Source organism: Adiantum capillus-veneris, chromosome 9, assembly GCF_014529385.1.
Source record: "Adiantum capillus-veneris isolate H3 chromosome 9, ASM1452938v2, whole genome shotgun sequence".
Classification (NCBI taxonomy): domain Eukaryota; kingdom Viridiplantae; phylum Streptophyta; class Polypodiopsida; order Polypodiales; family Pteridaceae; genus Adiantum; species Adiantum capillus-veneris.
In genome coordinates this window covers 161367442-161391879 of record NC_140939.1, presented here as the reverse complement: position 1 = coordinate 161391879, position 24438 = coordinate 161367442, and the positions used below count along the sequence as shown (strand labels likewise).

General features: G+C 47.6%; 1 protein-coding gene across 3 annotated transcripts in view; it reads right to left on the bottom strand.

The window, feature by feature from the left end:
• Positions 1 to 756: 756 nt before the first annotated feature.
• Positions 757 to 24438, bottom strand: part of LOC147451487 (phosphopantothenate--cysteine ligase 2-like) — a 64229-nt gene continuing 40547 nt past the window's right edge. The window contains exons 3-12 of one of the 3 annotated variants that reach the window (XM_086520381.1): positions 17498 to 17615; positions 14510 to 14630; positions 4346 to 4390; positions 4181 to 4251; positions 4051 to 4094; positions 3919 to 3978; positions 2827 to 2928; positions 2621 to 2740; positions 1517 to 1751; positions 757 to 989 (exon numbers count right to left, since the gene is read on the bottom strand). In XM_086520381.1, the coding sequence (XP_086376507.1) occupies positions 1533 to 1751; positions 2621 to 2740; positions 2827 to 2928; positions 3919 to 3978; positions 4051 to 4094; positions 4181 to 4251; positions 4346 to 4390; positions 14510 to 14630; positions 17498 to 17609 (894 nt within the window). In that variant the 5' untranslated portion in view covers positions 17610 to 17615 and the 3' untranslated portion in view covers positions 757 to 989; positions 1517 to 1532. Of the gene's footprint in view, positions 990 to 1323; positions 1752 to 2620; positions 2741 to 2826; positions 2929 to 3918; positions 3979 to 4050; positions 4095 to 4180; positions 4252 to 4345; positions 4391 to 14509; positions 14631 to 17497; positions 17616 to 24438 lie in introns of those variants that run through there. The other 2 variants (XM_086520380.1, XM_086520382.1) reach the window with 2 other exon arrangements.

Sequence of the window (24438 nt, the reverse complement as noted above, 5' to 3'; positions counted from 1 at the left end):
GGCAATGTAGACATTCAACAAAGGGCAACAGAGAGAGAAAGGAAATTTAAACTAATAAGGAAAGGCTTCTCTAGCTCCCAACATGCAGCTCCTCCAATAGAGAAGATGGGCCTTGTAAACAATGCTCCTAGGTATGTATAAAGCGTTTAAATGCTCTATCTTCTCCTACCATTATGAAAATATTGGCATTGATGTTGTCACCCACTGAGCTCTAGTATTAAACACACATGGCCTTGGTTTTGCCAAGATTCAATGACAGACCACTATCATGTGTATATAAATGTAATACACCAAGATGTCTCTGTAGCCCTTGCGTAGAGTTTTCAATAAGCACAATAGCATCTGCATATGACCAAAGGTGTATCCAAAACCCCGAGAGATTCACTTTACGTATGGGAGATGTCACCTGCATGCAACCATATAGAAAAAAAAACCCTATCTACGAACCCTATAACACTAACCGAACCCCTATCTACAAATGCTAAAGCAATCATATACCCACTGTTCTACAATGTTTATATAGCCAGCTTGACCACTGAGCAATATATATACGAGTTTCAAATTTCTCAATGAAAAGTTTTAAATCTACCTATGGAACCAAAAATTACATGTGATGTAGTATGTGTGGGGATGATGAGTGATTCTCGATGCTCCAAAATTCTGGTGATAAGAGCCGCAATGGAGAGCCCACATTGTGGTGCTGAGAGAGAGAGAGATTCATTTACTCAAATGACTTCTATATTTTTTGGATTGTTGTCACAATTATCTCATGCCATATTTGCACCCTACTTTTGCTCTTTAAGCATCCCCAATGTGGAAAGCATCATCTCTCCTTCTAATCCTAGAGTGGTGCCTACATCTAAGTGCTTTCCATATTTAGCCATAGAAGATGACAACCCATCACATAGATAGCCTAAATTGCATGGCTTGGAGGCTGTATACAATCCTCTTCCATTCTTCATTCCCTTTGTTTATCTTTTGTCAAAAAGCTGCAAAAAAATATGCGAAATTGATATGGGGTATTTCGAAAATTTTGGAAAAGTTTTAGGAAATTTTGAAAGTTTGAGTTGACATTTGTCAAATTTGAGAGAGATTAATAAACTTTTGAGAATTTGCCCCGCCTCCCCTCCTCCTCCTCCTCCTCCCCAAATCTACCTACCAAAGGTCTCAGAAAATAAGTGGGGGCACCCCTCTTTAAAAACCCCCTTCCTTACACTCAGGAGATACCATACGAAACTACATAGTCAATCCAAATACCTAAGAGAGGGGCTCCTCTCCTCTAGCAATATAATCTAAGATCTCTTCAATGGAGAGAGATAGATAGATAGATAGATAGATAGATAGATTCAATTATCGTCCACGGAGGTCGAATATGACCCATGGGACCAAAAACAAACATTACAACGGTGACGTTTGTAGCAGAGAGAGAGAGAGAGAGTCTCAATCTTGTCGAAAAATTAGTTCTAAGTAAACAAGCACGCAAAGGTTGGAGTATGAAGGGCATTGTTGAGCATACCAAATTTTTCATTATGTTATTTGCATTCAATGAACTCCCTGTGCCTCTCTTTCAAAAACTGAACCAATGGCATTTCCACGTCCAGATCTTTCTCTATAGTCTTCTCCCCTTCATTTGTCACCACAATGACCTTCTCATTTCTTGTTGTTAGCTCATTGGCAACCACTGCATGAACATTATACTTGTGTAGGGCTTCCTTTGCCTTCTTCATCAATATGGTTGAATCTGTCTCAAGCTACAAAACAACCAAGGATAAGCACGCAAGGTTTAACAAACATCACATTAGTGATTTCAATAGTACACAATAGTTGGTCTTTTGAAGGTGTGCCAAATCAACGCTTTTGACGATGTGGTAGAAATGTTGTAACAGGACAAGGATCTTAATGTGAAGGAACAAGGGAGGTTTCCAGTTCAATACTATCCAACACACCTAAGAACAATGTGGCAGGCAGGCTTTGAGGGAACTTGTTTGAAAAAAACCAAAAGATGACGCTTAAGGCATTGGCACAGAATTTTTGTCGTTCTACGCACAGTCCATTCTTTTATAGTTGAATAATTGAATATGCTAGTTGTTAATATAACTAGAATATATCTAAGAAAGTATTAAGATAACACATCTTTTACATGCTGCACCTATTCCAAGGCTCTTTACTTATGCATTGGAGTACTCATCCTACCAAACTGGGTCATCCATGGAATTTATGCAAGAAACGATTCAAGAGACTCTCGGAAAGAGATGCACCACCTATTATTACCTCAAAAGAAAGACAGACATCTATAGGAGCCCATTGCCCATCATTGCAGAAAACCGACACAAAGGACAATCCTCGATACATAGGCATAGCATTTTTGTTGTTTTAGTACACAAATGAAATGTCCCTTCTTTTATAATTAAATATGCTAGTCCTTAACATAATTTTAACATTTCTAGGAAACTATTAAGATAACACATCTCTTGGACCTTGCCTATTTCAAAATCCTTTTACATTAAGCACCTATTCAAAGGCTGTAAGGCATTGATGGAGTAGTCATCCTACCAAGTTGTAATATATGCAAGAAGCAACTCAAAAGACTCTTGGAAAGGAATGATTTATCTATTCTTGCCTTAAACGAAACACAGAAAGCTGAAGGAGCCCATTGCTTTCTCAAAACCTTTATCATCTTTGGCACTAAGGCAAGTTGTATTGTTAATGGTCCTTCTCTTGACTGGATTTTGTGTTCATCCTATAATGTTCATCATGCTCATCATCAGGATCATTTAATGTACATCAAGATTGCAACATGACTAGAGAAATGTGTTTAGAGTCTACCATGGCTTCCCAAGGAACATAAAAGTCTGCAACTGCTGCTGCAAGATAAAACATTGCATTCTTCTCCAGACAATTCATGTTTCTCGCAATAAGGCGTAACAACTGCTTCAGACCAACAAGCCATTACAAGTGTAACATGAAGAGAATTTTATCTTCTATGCTTATTGACACAAAAAGCGCATTCTTGGACTAGATGGAGCAATGGAATATGGATGATTGTAGGGCACCCTATGACTTTCTGACAAGGCAAGCAAAACAACTTATTTTGTGTTAACAGCCAAAAAAGTGGACATATTTGCAGGAGCCTCAAAACGAAGATAGCCTTCTCACCTTGTACATTAGTCGGTCCTCGACTTCACAACCAAACAATGGAAGGAAAAAATAGGAGACTTGGCCCTAGTCAAAGTAGCTGGAGCAATTGGGAAGCAAAAGAGTAATCGAGGAGGCAAAGCAAACTAAGAACTCTCCTGGGTGGAAATACAGTTTCTGCTGTTTAGCACCTCCATACGGAATGTATCATGAAGGCATCCAGTCTTACCACAGATGTTTGCTCTCTCTTTTGCATTCTTTTTCTTTTGCATGAATTGACCCAGTGCAATCTGATCAACTCCAGGTTGGGCAAGGGACCACATTACGCTTGTGTGGCCCCCGGGGTGTGGCCAGGTGGGACGGGCTGGAGGGCAGGTATAGTGGTCACAGGTCCACAGGGCTAGAGCATTTGGGCGGTGCCCAAGAGTGAACACAGAGCAGGACACACAAATAGCAGGGGCAGGTGCAGAATATTAATGGATGCGTTCCTTAAACTTACACGACAATTGTTTTTCTATTGAAAACAGGTCTGATTATGTTTAAGCAGATAATCAAACAAAACATCAAATAGGGAAGATGTGAGAGCACAGCCATCTAGAAGGAAAATACTCCCATCTAACGTCACCACCTCTCAAATTCAAGAATAGATGCTGTGTGCTCCAACAAGAAAAAATGTTTTATAGCAGCTATGTAATAGAAAAATCAGTTGATATTAAGGATGCAGCCCTCAGATATGTGAACTAACCTAGCCTAGTTGCTGAAGTTTCTTGAAAAAGATGATACCTGGAGATACTGAAAAATTGTTTCGTAAGAGACTTCTAGAAGTTTGCCTTGGACTACTGACTGCATCAGAAAGCTGCATGTAAACAGAATATAAAGAATAATGTGGAGGTTAAAAAAATTTGGGAGACAAACCTCGTGATACGATTGCACGGCACACTCCATCAATTCTATTCGATCTGAAAATTCGCAACATTTTCAAACATTTAAAAAACGACTTAGCCGTGGACATTCCAAGAATTTTCACATTCTGCTTTGAACATACCTTGAACGCTCGAGCTGTGATCTGGTTTGAAGCATTCTACTATTCTCCTGCAGTAGGGCTGACTGGAGTTTCTGCATTGTCATTAACCTCTAAAAACTGTATAAAATACTATGCACATTGAATTTCCAAGTAGCATCATTTAGCAGACCCAAAGCTTTAACAAACCTTTTATAAAGAAAAATTACAGCATATCCTGCTTGCAAGAAATACCTGAAAATGAATGGGTTTCAGTAAAAACACTTCAGGCAGGCCAAAAAGAAGTCAAAGCACATTAAAAGACCCTCTTGGATGAAGGGCACGGATGGTATACATTATGCAAAAAGCAAGCCTATATCACATGCATATATATCTATACTGTTATCTGCCATATGGACATGGAAAATGGAGTAAAATACACATACATATCGTTTGTAGTGCTCATGTGTGTGCTCATGATTATGGGCGGTCTTACCGTATACATGACGTCGTATAGGTAGTGTCTAGAACCCATAATTTTGTGCATGGTGCTAAAGGTCACAAATATAGCATACATTTCAATCAAGGCATGTGTTGCCATTAAGATGAGTAAAAGTGAATCCTCAAGGGGGAAAAAAAAAATATTTTGGCCCAACGTGAAGTCACTCTTCACTTTTGTGAAGCACCTCTTCACAATGGTTGAGACCTTGGAGTTCGATATTCTCCTTTAAAAAGTTTTGAGAATGATGGTTTTATCTTCTTCTCAGCTTTTTGCAGGCAGTGGGACATGCAGAAGAAATACCCCTTAAGGGTTTAGGCTAAAGAAAATAATGGAGCTCAAAACTGCTGCGGGAAACAAATCTGAATTAATGACTTCTTGGCAGCATGGGAGGCCCCCCTTAGGGGAACTTGGTGCCTCAAAATGGAGCCGAGGGATTATAGGTGCGTGTGAAAGTCTCCTTCCACGGTTGTGTTTTTGACAGCGTTTTGAAACGCTCTCCGGTAGAGCACAAGGTCGACGCCGCTTTGGTCAACAAAAACGCCAGCGTTTTGGAATGCTCTTGGCAGGGCTCCAATCCTCTTCTTCGCACCGGTTCCCCTCCCTTGCTATCAACGAGCACATAGCTCTGATACCATGTCAAAGTCCCCCCCGCTCGCTGCTGCTTGTGCACCCGCACATTGCACAGCTGCCCTCCTTGCCCTCGCTGTCTCCTCATCACCCCCCCCCCCCCCCCCCCATCCTCTTTGCTCCCGAAGGCCCTCTGCACCTGGCTCGGCAGCACTTTCTCTTCTGAAAAGTGCCTGGCTGACTTGTTTGCAGGTTTCTTCTTCGCCGCCCGCTTCTTCGACTCAGCAGTAGACACAGATGGAGGCTCCAGCTTCACCTCAGAGGGACTCGCCTGAAGCCCCCTCGCCCGACCCCGCTGAGCCCACCATTCGACTTGCTCTTACGCCGGCAGAGCAAGCGAGCCTTGCCACAGAGGTAGAACGCTTGCAGGCGACTTCTGTCATCTGCAAGGTTCTCGGCACTCGTCCCAGCAGAGGAGAGCTGCGAGACCTTCTCCAGGCCCGCCTCCTCGCAGAGGTGGGCAAGATCTTGGATGTCCAGATTCTCGGACGGGGGTCCTACCAGATTGAGTTCGAGACTTCCGAGATGGCCTCCAAGGTCATAGCTATGAGTCCATTGGCCATCCGAGCATCACGCGCCCACTTTCGACAATGGCGACATGGTTTTGACCCGTCTTCGGATGTGCTAGTAGAGGAGGCGGACATCCCCATCTCAGTCTGCTTTCCGGGTTTACGGAGGGAGTACCTTCCACTTCTCTCCAGGATTGGCTCCGCCATCGGAACTGTCCTGGAGACACCTCGTACGGCAGCATCAGTAGCTGCCAAGGCGGCTGGCATCCCTTCAGTTCGAGTTTTGGTCAGAGATACCCACACGCTCCCGAAGGTCATCCTTCTGCCTCGGGTGAGTGGGGGTTGGCTTAGACAGAGTGTGGAGTACTCGGGTCTCCCGAACCAGTGCTTCATTTGCAGACAGATGGGCCACCTAGCGAAGGCCTGTCCACGGAGGAGACCACGACCCGCACCCCAGCCTCAGCCCCAGCCTGCCAAGGCTGGGCCGCAGCCACAGCCAACGACACAGAGCACACATTCAACGCCACCCTCCGAGCCTGGGGCTCCAGCGGAGGAGGGGTGGCAGCAGGCCCGTGGCCGTCGACGCCAGGGGCCACAGCGACAGCCTGGCACTCAGAGTGGCCAGGTGCCTACTCAACAGCAGTGGGTTCCCACGGGGAACCGCTTTGGTCCTCTTGAGCAGGAGGAGCCCCCTACGCCAGCCACCACCTCCGCTTCACCCTCGCCAGCCGCTCCGCCTTCCGATCTCCCCTCCTCCTCCTCATGCCCTCCCCCGCCCTCTGCTACCGCTCACTCCCCACCTCGTCCCCCCCATGTCTCTGCCGCCCCACCCCGCTTCTCCTCTCCCCCGCCCCCCCCCCCCCCCCAGCCCCTTCTCCCCCTCCTCCTGCTTCAGTACCACAGTCGGCTCAGGAGACTGGACCCTTGCCGGCGGCCAGGAGATCTCTTGGCAGCGCCTTCACCACGAGTCGCCTAGCGAGAGAGGGTCAGCCCTTCATGCGGCCCCCACTGCAGATTCAGACATCTCCTCTTGCAGCTATCCCTCGTGGTTTGACGGGCTTTGACCTCCGACGCCGCTGGGATTTCTTTGATTACGGGTTTACTCGTTTTCTTGGCGATTCCGCAGCAGACCACGAGGCAGCCTGCTTCAGAGTCCACGCTTTGTTCCTCGCCGCTAGGGGGACAGAGGCCTTGGACTCAGCAGTTGGTTTCTCCTTCCCCCTCTGTGGCAGGACTGAGACAGAGTGGTCCCTCGACTCAATGGTGGGATGGTTGCATACACAGGTTCTCGAGTTCTCTCACCACATGGGAGAACTTGGCGTTACAGATTTGCTGCAGACTTTGTGGCCACTGGCCAAGTTTGCGGTGACACCCCCAGATTCAGCAGGATGTAGACACATTGTGGTGTACTTTTTTGCTGATACGCAGTGTTTGCCTTGCTATGTATTCATTCATGAGGACTCCTGGACAGAGGAGGTTGCTTTACGCACGGCTCGATCTACTTGGGCTTGGACCAGGCACTCACTGCAGTCTCGCCTATCTAGAGGACGCTCGGATGCGGATTACTCCCCATCCAAGCCTGCTTCGAAGATAGCTCGTCTTGCTGCTGCGGCAGCATCTGTTCTCTTTCGCTCCCCATGAGGATCGTCTCGTGGAACGTGCAGGGACTAGGTGGGCCCCAGTTTCAGCGACAGCGGGGCCGATTGCGTCAGGAGCTTCAGCGTTGCCTTGTGGGAGGAGAGATTGATCTCCTTATGCTTCAGGAGCACCATTTGTCTGAGAGCCGCATTCGGCGATGTGGTCAGATTTTGCGTGGACGCTATGATACCTTTTGGTCAGCTGCTTTTGGACCTGGAGGCATCCAGGGTGGGGTATGTATGACTATTGCGGACTCATTACAGCAGGCCATTGTGGGCAGAGGGATTATTGTACCAGGCAGGGCTCAGTGGATTACTATGCAGGTTCAGGGTAGCCTTGTGGGTTTCCTGAACATCTATGCGCCCAATGTGGCGAGTGCTCGTGCAGAGTTTTGGTCACAGATTGTTGAGTCTTTGCCACAGGTTGACCAGTGGTGTGTAGGAGGGGACTTCAACATGTTGGAGGACCCTTCAACATGTTGGAGGACCCTTCTGACAGGATCGGAGGCAGCCATGCTGCTTTGCATGGAGTCGAGTTAGCAGCTTGGGAGAGGTTTTGTATGACGTTGAGGGTCTCGGATACATGGCAGCATTCTGGCTTTGTGAGGCCTCCAGAGAGTCTTGCCTTCTCTAGATCGGACCGCAGAGTGGGAGGAGTGAATCTATCGCGCATAGATCGCTTCTACACTAGTGACCACTTCAGTGACTTGGGGGGATCAGTGGGCATCCTGGCAGGGACATCCTTCTCGGACCATGCACCAGTGATCCTCACAGTGGCAGATAGGCAGAGGAGTGGGAGCACGATGCTTCGCATCCCAGAGCGGGTCTTGTTGAACTCAGCACTCAGAGAGAGGGTCGAGGCTCTATGGACAGAGGGCATGGACAGCCAGGCTCCACCTGCAGACAGAGTGGCCTCAGGCCTAGCTCAGCTTAGCCACTTCTTTCTCCAGGAGTCTTTGGCTCGACGGGCTGCAGCGAGAGAGGAGGAGCAGCGTCTCAGACGAGGCATTGCTTCACTACAGAGGATGCAGGAGCAGCATCCAGACAGTCCATGGTTGGAGGAGCAGCTACAGCAGGCTCGACAGGAGCTTGCTTGCACAGAGGAGAGGCGCCATGAGTTTGCCTTTCACCGACAGGCATCTCAGTGGACTCAGGTGGGTGACAGAGTGACAGGTGCTTTTTTTGAGACAGTGGGACCTCGGCACTCGCATGCCAAGGTCAATCAGTTGAGGAGACCCGATGGGTCAGTTGTTTGTGAGCCAGAGGATATGCGTGCAGTTGCTACTGACTTTTACCGTGAGCTACTGTCGGCTGAGCCCAAGTCAGAGAGACAGGATGCATGCAGGGAGAAGGTTTGGGCACAGATGCCTTGTCTTGTGACTGAGGAGATGCGGCAGAGGCTTGAGTTACCTCTTCAGCTTGAGGAGCTACACACGGCTCTTAGGGCCCTCCCTCGTGGTAGCTGTCCAGGTGAGGATGGGCTGACTTTCAGCTTCTTCTTGGAGTACTGGGACCTGCTTGGCTCAGATCTTTGTAGTGCCTTTCAGTACATTCTGCACACAGGAGTGATGCCGGATAGCATGAGTGAGGGTCTGATTTACCTCATTCCAAAGGAGGGTGGCTCCTTGGATGAGATTCGACAGTGGCGCCCCATCACCATTCTCAACTCAGCCTACAAAATTCTTGCCAAGGCTCTGAGTTTGAGGATTCAGCCACTTTTGGAGAGCCTTATACATGGGACTCAGACAGGTTTTGTCAAGGAACGCAGTATCCTTGACAACATCTTCACTTTTTGGGAGGCTTCTGCCTTTGCACGGCTCCGTGGGGAGGACCTTGTGATTCTTCTTCTCGATTTTGAGAAGGCATACGACAGAGTTGACTGGGACTTTCTAGAGGGCACGCTACGCAGGATGGGCTTCTCAGAGGCTTGGATCAGAGGGGTGTCAGCTTTGTACAGACAGGCCCACAGTCAGGTGCTTTTGGTAGGAGGTAGAGGTGAGCGCTTCATGCTCACACGATCGGTCAGACAGGGTTGTCCTCTTGCCCCCTTTCTCTTTCTGTTCTATGCGGAGGCGATGAGCAGATTTTTGGTGTCACAGCAGGTTGGTTTGAGGGGCTTAGCACTCCCTATAAGGGGAGATGGGCTTCTGGACGCTGAGTTTGCCGACGACTCAGCCTTGTACTTAGAGGGCCAGGAGGCCAATTTACACAGATGTGGGCAGGCTTTGGAGACCTTCTGCTGTGCATCGGGCGCACTGATCAACTGGAGAAAGACAGTGGCTTTCTCAGTTGGTAGTGCTCCTGTGCCAGATTGGATGCCAGGAGAGGGTTTCAGGTGGATTCCTCCAGGGACTGCAGTTCGGTACTTGGGTTGTCAGGTTGGTTTGGATTTGTCCCCCGAGCAGCAGATTGCTCCTCTTCTCCTGTCCATCAGGAGAAAGCTGTTACATTGGAGCTCAGCACGACTTTCGCTGGCTGGTAGAGTAGTAGTTGCCAACCAGGTGTTGTTGGCGACTATGTGGTACATCACTTCTTGCTGGATCTTCTCGAGTTCTTGCATCAACCAGGTAGAGAGGCTGATCAGGAACTTCCTTTGGTCTGGTCGCGACACTCAGATTGCCCGAGCCAAGGTGGCTTGGTCGGTCATCACACTTCCTTGTTCTCAGGGAGGGCTTGGGATCATTGATCCAGCACAGCAGAGCAGAGCCCTTCTTGGGAAGTTCTTCGTCAGAGGACTTCTTCCAGGCGAGAAGCCCTGGAAGGAGTTCTTGTTGCAGAGGCTTCGTGCCAGGGTGCCTCAGTCAGGAGGCCCTTGGCAACCTTCGACCAGATGGATCTTTACAGAGTTGCGCCGAGTTGGTTTGAGCAGGAGACTGGAGGACCGATTCGCTGTGAGTTTGCTTCGTTCTTGGGAGCTATTGCGGCGTGGCCTAGAGCAGCGACAGCCGACGTGCACGGAGGAGCGCCTACGGCAGCCCCTCGTCTAGAACCCCATGGTTAGCACTCAGAGAGGCCACTTGGTTGGGAGTAGGCCTCATGTTTCTTGGGGTCCCATGGCAGCAGGTCCAGCGCGCTCTCTAGGTGACTGGCTAGAGTTCACAGGTTTGTCAGAGGAGGTGCAGGTTGTCCAGCTACAGGGCATGAGAGGGGTTCAAAGCATGTGTCAGGACATCTCAGAGTCAGTTCCAGCTGATTGGCTCACGCCTCTCGAGCCAGTAGCACCCCGGTGGATGGGAGCCTTCACACGACTGGAGGTTCTCATTTCAGTCAGGGCTTGCTCAGAGACTGTCCCAGCCCTGTTCTTCGAGCTTCAGGGTGGGGGACGATTACAGAGAGTTGCAGTAGAGGCCCCGCAGGTAGCAGAGTGTTGTTTCCAGAGGATCCGAGTTGTGGGCATCTGTGGGAGGACTTGCGTCATAGACCCTGACCCAGCAGCTCTTGAGACAGGTTACTGGAGGCTATGGGCTTGGGAGTGCTGTCCACTGGCACGAGTACAGTGGGATCCTGGTGAGTGGCTATGGAGGGACCCATTCTCTTCTGCAGACCGCCCAGGAGTCCCTTTCTTTCAGTACACTGTTCGGCTTGGACGTCATATACTTGCAGCACAGAGAGAGGCCCGCCCCACTGCAGCACGTCATTGGCAGGAGGAGGGTCTCACAGTTGAGTTCTTGGCAGCTTTTTGGCAAAGGCTGTGGGACTCCAGACAGCCGAGGCGCGTCACCTTGTTCCAGTGGTTGGTTGCACACAGAGCCACAGCAGTAGGGAGCTGGCTTGTACATAGTGGTCTCTCGGCCGCATGTACAGCCTGTGACCAGTTGGTGGAGAGTCAACGACACTGTCTTTGGGACTGTCCCTCGGCCCAGCAGGTGTGGCTACGAGTTCTTCAGCTGATGCCTGCCCTCTCCACGGCTCGACAGTACACTTGGGGGGCGGCGGCTTGGTCCACCAGCAGGATGATAGTGATACAGGGGGGTCGACCTACACTCCAGCCTGCTACAGACCTTACTCCACAGGAGTGGAGCAGTGAGAGAGCGGAGTGTTGGGAGCTCATCAGCGGCCTAGCTCTCTGGTTCATCTGGCGGGCCCGTTGTTTCCGCATCTTTGAGGCTCGCCTTGTACCACCAGCAGAGACTGTTCGTGACTTTTGGCTAGAGCTGATCCATACTCTCAGAGGACAGCTTGAGGGACTACAAGGCAGCTCCGACCGCATGCGGGAGCGCCGCGAGGCTTTCCTTCGTCTCTGGCGCCCTGGGCCGTTTTACTCCATGGTCCAGGGGGTGCTCAGATGGCACTACTGTCCACCTGTGTGGCTTTTCCCTCCTCCCATCTCTTGATTTAGCCCCATTGTATATATGCTGTTTTTTCATTGGGAGAGTCTCCCCATTATGTTTGTTGTAGCCCTCTCTTGCAGAGGTGGATGTAGCCCTATGGGCAGCTTTCATTAACTAATAGAAGGATCTTTTTCTATTAAAAAAAAAATGAAAACTGAAAATGAAGTGTGAAATGTGAAACGTGAAAATGTAGAATAGGCCCTCAATGACAATCTGGGTGTCGTGCTAGAATGCCTCTGATCCTCTGTTGGAGTCTCCGCCGATGGAGTGTGCTCCTGTGTCTCGGTCGTGGTCGTCTCGATCTCCCGAGCTCAGTGGCCCTGTCAATGAGGGTACCTCTGGTATGAATGCGGGTACAACCCTGTGCTGGTGGTTGGTCTCTTGGCTCCCTCGATCCAAAGAAGTCTGTGATCTGTCTCTGTGACTGTCGTACTCCATGTCTTCTCAACAGACTATCTCTATGTCGGTGTAACTCAAGTAGATATAAGCCAAGGCATCTCTGATCCTGGTACCTCATGACTCTAGCTAGGGGTCCAAAACCCTCCCTGAATAAGCAATGGAAGCGCCCTCGTATCTCATAATACACAGTGCAGTGACATATGTAGTGTAGCTCTGTCTCTGGCTCTCTACCGCATAGTTGGCATATCCTAGACTCCGGTGGTATCCCTCTGAATCTACCCGTCTCAATCTCCAGCTGGTGTGAGGATGTGCGAATCTGACCAATAGCACATCGTAGACCATGAGACAAATGAGTGTCCATGTAGCTCGGACGAGTCACAAACCCATCTCCCAAAAGTTGGAGAAGATGCTCTTTGTAGAAAGCCATCTTCGTACCCAACTCCTGCATCGGCTCTACCCATGTCCTCTTGGTGTCCAACTGTATAACATCCTGACGAATGAGTCTAGTGATCTCCGTCCGTGTGACTGGCAGGGAGGGTGCATCCAGGGAATACTGAAAAGGAGGCAATCTATCCATGCTGAGACCGTGCCTCTGAAACCATGAGGTCATCTGCGCATACCAACATGATGCGTCTCCCTGCATCGCTAACTGTCTAGAGGACTCAAGAGCCAATCTAGTATATCTGCCTCTATGTGTATCCCATAGACTGTGCATAAAGGACACTGATCTGGTAAGAGCCTCAATCTCTATAGGAGGGGCGGCTACCTCCGCTCGAATAATCGCATGTGGTACGGAGGCCTTGGCTCTAATCATCCGGGATATCATAAATACTGAGGGTCTTTCCATGTTCCTCCAATTGTCATGATTCACAAATGGTCCCCAAACCTGGACCCCATAAAGCATAGCTGAAGCAACCAAAGTATCAAAGAGCCATAGCTTTGTTCGTGGTTCTTGAAACTGAACCTGCGAACACATCCTCTCTAGCCCTCCCAATGCCGCATAGGCTTTGGACAGTCTAGTCTCTGCTGCTCTCCTCAGAGTAAACCTCGGTCCCATGAATACCACCCCCAGATATGTATATTCATCTGTGTACTCCACAGTGTCCTGACCATATACGAGTGTAGGTGCCGATCTCTTGACACATTGTGATGTGGTGTTAAACACCATAACCTTGGTTTTACCAAGGTTCACAGACAGTCCACTATCCTCTGCAAAGTTGTGCAATGCATCCAGCTATCTCTGCATGCCTTCTGGCGACTCTGATATTAACACAATATCATCAGCATATAATAATAAAGGGATCCATGTCCCTGCTAGCTGAGCGCCTCTATCACCCTCTCTGTCAATGTAGTCAGAACCTCATCTACATACATACCAAAAAGTGTAGGGGACAAAGGACACCCCTGTTTCACTCCAATAGTGGAATGAACAATGTCAGAAATCCCCTCAAGGGTGCATACCTGGCCAGTCACTGAGCCGTATAAAGCCATGATCCCCCATATGATCTATGTGGGTACTCCCAATTGCAGTAACATGTGCATCAATCTGGCCCTCGGCACTGTGTCAAATGCTTTGCGGAAGTCCACAAAGCAACAATACATCCGTCTCCCATGTGCCCGACCCTCCTCAATAATGGCTCTGAGTGTAAGAGAGAGAGTCTCATGAACCAATCAACCTTGGCAATGAATAACTGAATGTGTATAAAATGGAGGCACGGGGTTGCTTATATAGCAATCCCAGTAAATTGCCCTACCCAAGACTTCAACAAATAAGTAAAATAAATATCTAAAAGCCAAACTAAATAATGGGATCACATTGGGCAGTTCACTTGAGATGCCTAAACTTTAACACTTCGATCAGGACCTACATGTCCATCACCTCTCCCTGCCTTTCAATATTCACGATGTGCTCAGCTGATCCATTCTCCCAGCTGCAGATTGTGTGCAGAATCCGCCCTCTTCTCGCATTGGGATAAAAATACAAACAAAGTAATCCTAAGAAAAAACCATCAAGCATGGGTTCTTTTTGGCCTATTTAGGCAATGCTTTGTTTGTGGCAGAAAACTTCACATAGATTCTAATTGTATTAACTCTAGATTAGCAGCAAGCAGTAAAGAAGGAGACTGACAATATGCAATTGCTGTGCACATGGATAGTGGATAGGTTACACATGGATCATTGGCAGGAAGAGCAAGAGGAAGGACATCTAAAAAGAGGTGCAAATTTGGCAAAGCGTCTCCACTTGATAACCTTGGGGGCGTGCAAAAAATTCTTAAACACCGTCCAACAAGAAAACAGCATGCAATAAAAAGTGGAATCTTTCCAAAATATACGAGGCATTTGAAAATATGTTAATCGTGATGACTTACTCTGTTGAAACTGCTCCCCGATTCCCAGAGCTGAAATTATGAAGAAAACGGACACAATTGCGTTCAAGAGGGGCAGAAGTGCCTCCGGATGTAATGCATACAAGTCGGCGGCCCAATTCACCTATTCCTCATAAATGTTAGTGATTTACAGAGTATGTGATTTTTCTATACAAACAGTATCTATACCAATATTACCATTCCTAAGAATTGTCATCTTTATGATACTTAGGAGGCTACTAAAACAAAGGACTCAAAAAATGAACGTCTGCTTTGAGAAAAGCATATTGAATAGACACCATGGATGAGTTACAATGAATAAGCCTAAGATTCTAAGGAAAAGGACACACTAAGAAACAATGTAAATCACGACAGAATATCGACACATTTTGTCACAACCTATCCTCATGTTCTGTAAGGAAATACGCATTGCTCAATTCCGTTCCTTGTAGGTGCCTCAGAGTGGTTTCTGATCTTTGGAAAAACTTTGTGCTCTAGATAGAAGCCTGTTATCCTGGTCTTTTGCCTTCAAGATCATGAGATCCAATCTTTCTCAAGTTCAAGCTTGTTTTCTTTGCAGAAGCTGCAAAGAGAAATTTGAAACTGGGTCTTCTTGTACCTTGTAGAAATGACTAACATACATCTCTGTATTTGCTTATCATAATCCAGGCAGAGTGGATGCCAACAACTATTAGTTATTTAAATCCCTTCTGCTTTTGAGATTTTACTGGAGTTTTAAAAACCAAGACATAATGGTTTTCACCTCCTGACAGTTTTTTGGTCTCTTCATTCATGCTTCCAATTAAGATACACCATTATGGCATTGGCCCCTAAGGTAGATGCCCTTGGCAATATAGCTTTCTTTTCATGATTTCTGAACTCAGAGAATCCACACAAATGTGCCTGTATTCCAAGACTCAGAGCGCTATGCTTGTTTTTTTAGCCGTTAGGATTGCTAAAACCCATTTGTAACAGCAAGTGATCTATAATAATAGCATACTGCTCAAAATGCATCCACATTGAGATTTATGCTTAAAAAGCATATGCAATCATAAAAGCATCTGCATGGGAGATTCCATGCGCTACCACACTATCAACCACTATAGCACTACCATTGCATCTACCACATCATCATGGTGCCACCTCAGTGGTCAGTTACATACCTCCCACCTATCAAAAAGAAAACTCAACCACACTGACCAGTAGACACTATCTCCATGCACCAATGCTCACAGATAACTTGCCCAAGCAAGATGGTACACATATGGCATACATAAGAATACAAGATAGGTCAAGCATTTCATATTAGACTCATCGAGATGTCATGGTCTGACATTTCGCATGAGACTTATCTATATATTTCCAAAGGCAACCCTCATGGGAAACTGGAGAAGACCAAGGCCAACGAAAGACTCATCTCCCCTGACTGGCACCAAGAAAATATAAACTCTGATCTGAGATGCTTGAGCGTCTGCCTCCATGTCTCCATGATGCCTCAAGAAGTCGTAGTCAAAGAGCTCCCCCCAGCTGCTCGTGTTGAAACGGCAGGGTAGCAGGACATCTGAGGGTGGCTCAGCGGACTAGGCGGCCACCTCCTGGAAAGTTTGCTAATGCTGACCAGGGGGTCAAAATGGTTAACTATGGAAACTCACTGTTGGACTGGTTGTGGTTCCCCCAAATCCATAATGAAGACAAAAGTTGTTTGACTCCCAATAGAGTCTTTAGGGCCTATCCATGGAACCACAAGTGAAGACCACCACTGCAATGCATTACCTTTTAAAAAGGAAGTTGCCTTCCTATTTTGTTTAGTGGATTCCAGCATGCATGTGATCCAATAAGTAACTCACTTCAGCTTTCTTTCTGCATAATTCTCGCGTGCAATCTCTTCCTCTTTGCCTTCTTCAACTTCTTCACAACTTCTCTCTTCCTATATCATCTTCCTCTGCAAGATGCAGATTGTGGTTGTCCTCCACGATGCAAGTTTGCACCAGTTGCAGAATCAGATTGCTTGGTTGAAAACCAATTCGCTGAGCTCTGACACCTTTGAAATTGAGTGGCAAAACTTGACTAGTGGTGGAAGTGGTGAAACAGACTTATAATCACATAGAACAAAAATACCAGAACTTGGACTCACCAACTGAGAACACAATCACCTGCACTTGAGAGGGGGAGTTCCTCTTGCATATCACTAGCCCCAAAGGTAAGGGCCCCTAGCGGTGCTCTTCATATCCGCATGTTAGTATCACTGGATGGTGTATTCAAAAAAAAAAATGAAAGGAGCGGGACTATACTATCCTAAAGAGCTGGAGTGATACATAACGATCATTTCCTTGCTACTTCGAGCACACATCACCTATTCTTCCATTTGAGATGCAGTGATATTGGATGTGACTACTCCCCTGCAAGATGGCTGCTCCGTCACAGCTCGACAGCTTGGTATTTTGTATGCTTAGGTGTTGAAAATATAATTGGAGACATTTTCATGTATCTTTCTTTTTGTGTTAGAGGAGGCCAGGCCTTTTGGAGAGCATCCCGAAGCACAAGAGAGACAGTGAAGTGCACAATCTATAGATGAGGAGGTTGCTTCGAAAATGGAAAAAAAAACAATGCACACAAATCTTTAGCAAGGACATTGTAGCCTAGGGCCTACCGGTAAGACCTCCTTTAATACAAAAGGTTTTTGCAAGTTAGAACACAATTTTCCAATGATATGAATAACAAAAACAATTTGAAATAGCAGCTCATAGACCTAATACTTGTAGGCTGTAACAATCATACAAATGACGTGAGTTTGATAATATAGGTACTACAGCTATGTTTGTGTTTCCATGAAGTTGTTTAGATGATACAGAAATAAGACCTTTTAATACACTCAAACAAATAGTTCTTTGCCACACTCAATGATTGAATAACTTGAGAATATAATCCAAAAACACTTGAAGCTATAAAAAAGATGAATACAAAAAAACTAATTCCCTATCTTCAGCTTACAATTTCTATGAATGAATTTTTCCAGATTCTCTCGAATCACAAACTCATCTTTGAGTGTTGGAGCTGATCTAAAGAGTTCCTCTACATCGCCAAATTGAAAGTCTGCCTCCATGTATACCTAGAGTATAAAAGAAACAAGCAAACGTTTGATTTAAAAAACTTTAAAACCCACCACAATCAACATAAAAATCTGCAGCCAAAACGGAAAAGTGGTACAAGTAGGGCAAGTCATACTTAGATTTTAATATGGCCTCTCCAAGCGAAGCAATTGCACCATGTTGCTTGAACATCAATATAAAAAAAAATACTACGAGGAACGCCTCCCTGAGATATCGAAACATCTCAAAGAGGAACTCAGTCTCTCTATTGTCTCTTATAAGTGTTCAATCTTAGCGGTTTCAAGTTGTGCTTCAAGTGGTTTAAGTTATCTGCCACTTGCGTTTGAGTGCCAGTCGGTTTCAGTGGTATCAAGTCTCAGTAGATTGCTCTTCTGTGGACAATTCACTGATCCAGTATTCATATATAATAGATTTGCAACGCGGCGGAGATTCCTCAACATAATCACAAAGGGGAATAAGAAGAGGCAGAAGTCGTTGTGGAAGAGGAAGTGCAGGTGGAGTGCATATCACATAAGTGAAAAGCATGATTCTATTGACCTAGATAGCACCTTTGACTCAAGGCATCAGTGACCTTGTTCTCTTTTCTAGCCATATCTTTAAGATCAAAATTGTACTCACACAATAGTTGCAGCCACCTATTGTCGAGTAATGGTTGAGGGGAAATATACTTGAAACTCTGATAATCACTCCTTAATTCAAATTTCACACTGAGCAACAAATGACACCAATGTTTCAAAACATGAACAACAGCTCCTAATTCCAAATCATGCACAAGCCTTAATGATAGTAGAGGATTCCAAAACTGGGGTTTGTGATGTGGAGCCATATGAAACACATTTCAAAATGACAAGGCCGGATAGTGACATTAAAATAAAGCAAAGCTTGACAATCTCTTTAATTAATTCTCTAGAATATTCCAAGGATTTAAGGTACGCCAAACATATGCAAGAGAAGACTATGTAGACAACATTCAAGCATTGAATGGATCATAAGGCACCTAATAACTCTCAGATTAAAGCTACAATTAAGAGTACAAGATCCTCCAACACCAAGGATGAATTCTCTCTCTCAAGCACAGCTCTTTTCTCTCTATTGAAGGTGTTTTTGGTTTGAAGACACTCAAAGAATCCAGGCCTAAAGAAGACCCCCTACAACATCGAGCAGGGCTGCTTGACGATTTCTAAGAGCCCTCACAGCCTTCCTTCTCTACCTCAGCCTTCGAAATTAATTCGCCACCATCTTGTTCTGTGTGCGTGTGAGCACCCAATTGCATTATAACTTTAGTCTGTATATCCCTCAGTGCACCCAATTGCATTACAATCTTAGTTCATATATCCTCCTTGCATTCGCTCATTGCATAACCATTTCATCTGAACCCCTTGCACATAGGCTGCTCTTTCATAGCTTCGCACACACCATAGAGCCTTAACCATTAGCATACGGTAAGTGCACATACAAGCTGCCATTTTTCACTTAGCATATTGGGCCATAACCATACAATCTGCCCCCAAATCTGCATCGTCACATTTCATTATCCAGCCTTAACAACATACAACCTATCCTTTTGTTTCCATTTGCCTTCTGCACACCCTTGCTCTGCAGATCTTCAGATAGTTTCTCGTTATTCGTTGTGTTACAGGGAGAACTCAAATTGTGGTAGCAATATGAGGTCAAGCTTGCTGTGCCACTACATCCTCACAGCCCTCCTCTCTGTGCACTGGCCGGGGAATTGCACCACAAGTCACGGCATGATTTACGGTGTGACTCCCACTAAATGCCCTCTACTGCCCGCCTCTGCCTTCTACACTACCCTCCTTGCCACCGCTCACAGTATTTGCACCACATATTGCATCCCCTCGCCCGCTAACCCTTCGCTCTATTTCGTTCGCTTATAAACATTACTCTTCTCCATCCACAACCTCTTCTTTGCCAATGATCGCAAACACAGGAGGACTCTACTTCCCAACTACAGAGGGACTCTATAGCAACCCCCTGTCCCATCCCCGTGGAGTCTTCCATTCAACATTCTCTTTCACTGAAAGAGAAAGCCAGACTTGCAGCAGATGTCAACCCGCTATAGGCAACCTCCGTCATTTGCAAGATAGTCAACACCCACTCCAATGGAGAGGAGGTTCGGCATTTGGTACAAGCCAGCCTCTTAGCCGCCGTCGGCAAACTTATCGACATGCACATCCTTGGCCAAGGATACTACTAGATAGAGTTTAAGGGGACGATATGGTGGCCAAGGTACTTCAGATGAGTTCTGTGGCTATGGAAGCCTCACAGGCCTACTTCAAACGATGGCACCATGGTTTCAACCATGCAATTGATGGAACTTCCGAGGAGGCAGACTTTTCAATCTCAATCTGTTTCCTTGGCTTACGCCATGTAAACCCCCCCATACTTCCTCCGATGGGGATCTTATTGGCTCATTTATGTGAGTCCCAGAGGACAGTTGCAACAATGGCCACAAAAAAAGCGGAAACAAAGCATTCAATACTTGAGCCTCCCAATCATTGTTTTATTTTCCTTCAGATGGATTGGGGTTTTGGTTTAAGATCCATGCCCTCTCTTTCCGATGGTTAGTAATGGTTGGATCAAACAAAGAGTTCAGTACTCAGGCCTCCCAATCATTGTTTTGACTTTCCATTGGATGGGATATCTAGAGATGGCCTTCCCTCGTCAGAAACAGCGTTCAACATGCCAGCCTCACGCTAATCAACTGCGTCAACAGCAGGGTCGGCAACATACAAGTGCTGCTTCATCACACCCCCAGCCATCGACCCCCATAGGACACGATGATCAGGTTTGGCAAGAGGTACGAGACCATCGTGGGGCAGCATTGAGACATAGGGGACTTGCATGGTTATTGCAGTTTCGGAGTCACATTCTCTGTACAAGAGTTCACCTACAGATATGGTCTTCATGCTCATGTCTTTGGGTTACAGACGCGGCTTTTTTGAGATACTTCCACCCACTGTGCGTATTCCTAATGCGTTGCATGACGGGAACATCGGATAGGGAATATTCCATTGGTCTAGGAGGAAATCCAAACTGGGTAAAGGATTACCCATAAAGACACAAGCAAAGAATAAGTATGGGTTCTGAGAAGCTTTTTCTAAAAGAAGCAGGATATTCTTTTAGTGCCTTCCGGGAAAGCAAATGCTTTCTCACGAGAATGTCTATGTCTGCATTGCATCTGTGCATGAGGTTGCATCCACAAACGCCTGGGAAGTGTTGTGTAGCAACAATTTTCAGCTCACACAGTTCTTATTGAGTTTTTAACATGTTAACATTTTTTATTAAGTGACCGGTATTAAGTGGGCAGCCACTTAATTAAAAAAGCAAGGCTTATTATAAAAAAAAAAACCAGTGCTGCACCTTACGACTGAAAATAGCACAAGCGATCTCTCTCTCCTCTCTCTAAAAACAGCCGCCAGTCCACGCTCTCTCCTCTTGCTATTCCAGTGCTTCCATGCCATGCTATTCCTCCAAGAAATCTGTTGGCCATTCCTGTTGCCCTCCGGAGACTATAAAAGCAACCTAGCGCTCCACTCTTATGCCAGGCTTGCCATTGCTAGCACTAGGGGACAGAAACTGCAAGTGATCGCGTGAAATCAACATGCAAAGGTCGCTTTTTTTTTTTCGAGAAAAAGATCCTTCTATTAGTTACTGAAACTGCCCATAGCGCTACAACCACCTCTTCAAGAGAGGGCTACAACAACCATGGTGGGAGATTCTCCCTATGAAAAAACCAGTATAAGTACAAGGGCTAAATCAAGAAATGGGGGGAGGGAAGAGCCACACAGGTGGTCGGTAATGCCATCGGAGTACACCCTGGACTATGGTGTAGAAAGGCCCAGGACGCCAGAGTCGAAGGAAAGCCTCGCGGCGCTCCCGCATGCGGTCAGAGCTGCCCTGTAGTCCCTCAAGCTGTCCTCTTAGAGTATGGATCAGCTCTAGCCAAAAGTCACGAACAGTCTCTGCTGGTGGCACAGGGCGAGCCTCAAAGATGCGGAAACAGCAGGCCCGCCAGATGAACAAGAGTGTCAGGCCACTGATGAGCTCCCAACACTCCTCTCTCTCACTGTACCACTCTTGGGAGTAAGCTCTGTAGCAGGCTAGAGTGTAGGTCGCCCCTCCTGCATCACTATCATCCTGCTGGTGGAAGATAGCTCAAACTGAAGTGCCGGGCCCGTGAGGGCTGGACCAAGCCGCTGCCCCCCAAGTGTACTGTCGAGCCGTGGAGAGAGCAGGCATCAGCCGAAGAACTCGTAGCCACACCTGCTGGGTCGAGGGACAGTCCCAAAGACAGTGACGATGACTCTCCACCAAATGGTCACAAGCTGTACATGCAGCCGAGAGACCACTATGCACTAGCCAGCTTCCTACTGCTGTAGCTCTGTGTGCGACCAGCCACTGAAACAAGGTGACTCGCCTCGGCTGTCTAGAGTCCCACAACCTCTCCCAAAAGGCTGCCAAGAACTCAACTGTGAGACCCTCCTCCTGCCATTGGGGTGCGGGTGCTACAGCGGGGCGGGCCTCTCTCTGTGCTGCTAGTATATGACGTCCCAGTCGAACAGTGTACTGAAAGAACGGGACTCCTGGGTGGTCTGCAGAAGAGAAGGGGTCCCTCCATAGCCACTCACCAGGATCCCACTGTACTCGTGCCAATGGACAACACTCCCAAGCCCACAGCCTCCAGTGTCCAGTCTCAAGAGCTGCTGGGTCAAGGTCTATGACGCAAGTTCTCCCACAGATGCCCACTACTCGGATCCTCTGGAAACAGCACTTTGCTACCTGCGGGGCCTCTACTGCAACTCGCTGTAGGCGTCCCCCACCCTGAAGCTCGAAGAACAGGGCTGGGACAGTCTCTGAGCAGGCCCTGACTGAGATGAGAACCTCCAGTCGTGTGAAGGCTCCCATCCACCGGGGTGCTACTGGCTCGAGAGGCGTGAGCCACTCAGCTGGAACTGACTCTAAGATGTCCTGACACATGCTCTGCACCCCTCTCATGCCCTGTAGCTCGAGCCCCTGCACCTCCTCTGACAAACCTGTGAACTCTAGCCAGTCACCTAGAGAGCGCGCTGGACCTACTGCCATGGGACCTCAGGAAACATGAGGCCGACTACCAACCAAGTGGCCTCTCTGAGTGCTAACCATGGGGTTCCAAACGAGGGGCTGCCGTAGGCGCTCCTCCGTGCACGTCGGCTGTCTCTGCTCCAGGCCACGCTGTAAGAGCTCCTAAGATCGAAGCAAACTCACAGCGAAGCGGTCCTCCAGTCTCCTGCTCAAACCAACTCTGCACATCTCTGTAAAGATCCATCTGGTCGAAGGTTGCCAAGGGCCTCCTGACTGAGGCACCCTAGCACGCAGTCGTCGTAGCAAGAACTCCTTCCAGGGCTCCTCACCTGGAAGAAGTCCTCTGACGATGAACTTCCCAAGAAGGGGTCTGCTCTGCTGTGCTGGATCAATGATCCCAAGCCCTCCCTGTGAACAAGGGAGAGTGATGACCTGCCAAGCCACCTTGGCTCGGGCTATCTGAGTGTCACGTCCTGACCAAAGGAAGTTCCTGATCAGCCTCTCTACCTAGCTGATACAAGAACTCGAGAAGATCCAGTAGGAAGTGATGTACCACATAGTCGCCAACAACACCTGGTTGGCAACTACTACTCTGCCAACCAAAGAAAGTCGTGTTGAGCTCCAATGTAACAACTTTCTCCTGATAGACAGGAGAAGGGGAGCAATCTGCTGCTCGGGAGACAAGTCCAAACCAACCTGACAACCCAAGTATCGAACTGCAGTCCCTGGGGGAATCCACCTGAAACCCTCTCCTGGCATCCAATCTGGCACAGGAGCACTACCAACCAAGAAAGCCACTGTCTTTCTCCAGTTGATCAGTGCGCCCGATGCACAACAGAAGGTCTCTAGAGCCTTCTCACATCTGTGAAGGTTGGCCTCCTGGCCATCTAAGTACAAGGCTGAGTCGTCAGCAAACTCAGCGTCCAGTAGCTTATCTCCCCGAATAGGGAGTGCTAAGCCCCGTAGACCAAACTGCTGTGACACCAAAAACCTGCTCATCGCCTCCGCATAGAACAGAAAGAGGAAGGGGGCAAGAGGACAGCCCTATCTGACCGAGCGTGTAAGCATGAAGCGATCACCTCTACCTCCTGCCAAAAGTACCTGACTATGAGCCTGTCTGTACAAGGCTGACACCCCTCTGATCCAAGCATCTGAGAAGCCCATCCTGTGTAGAGTGCCCTCTAGAAAGTCCCAATCAACTCTGTCGTATGCCTTCTCAAAATCGAGAAGAAGAATCACGAGGTCCTCACCACAGAGCCGTGCCAGGGCAGAAGCCTCCCAAAAAGTAAAGATGTTGTCAAGGATACTGCGTTCCTTGACAAAACCTGTCTAGGTCCCATGTATAAGGCTCTCTAGAAGTGGCTGATTCCTCAAACTCATAGCCTTGACAAGAATTTTGTAGGCTGAGTTAGGGATGGTGATGGGGCACCACTGTCGAATCTCATCCAAGGAGCCACCCTCCTTGGGAATGAGGTAGATCAGGCCCTCACTCATGCTGTCAGGCATCACTCCTGTGTGCAAAATGTACTGAAAAGCACTACAGAGATCTGGGCCAAGCAGGTCCCAGTACTCCAAGAAAAAACTGGGAGTCAACCCATCCTCACCTGGACAGCTACCACGGGGGAGGGCCCTAAGAGCCGTGTGCAGCTCCTCAAGCTGAAGTGGCAGCTTTAGGTTCTGACGCATCTCCTCAGTCACAAGACAAGGCATCTGTGCCCAAACCTGCTCCCTGCATGCATC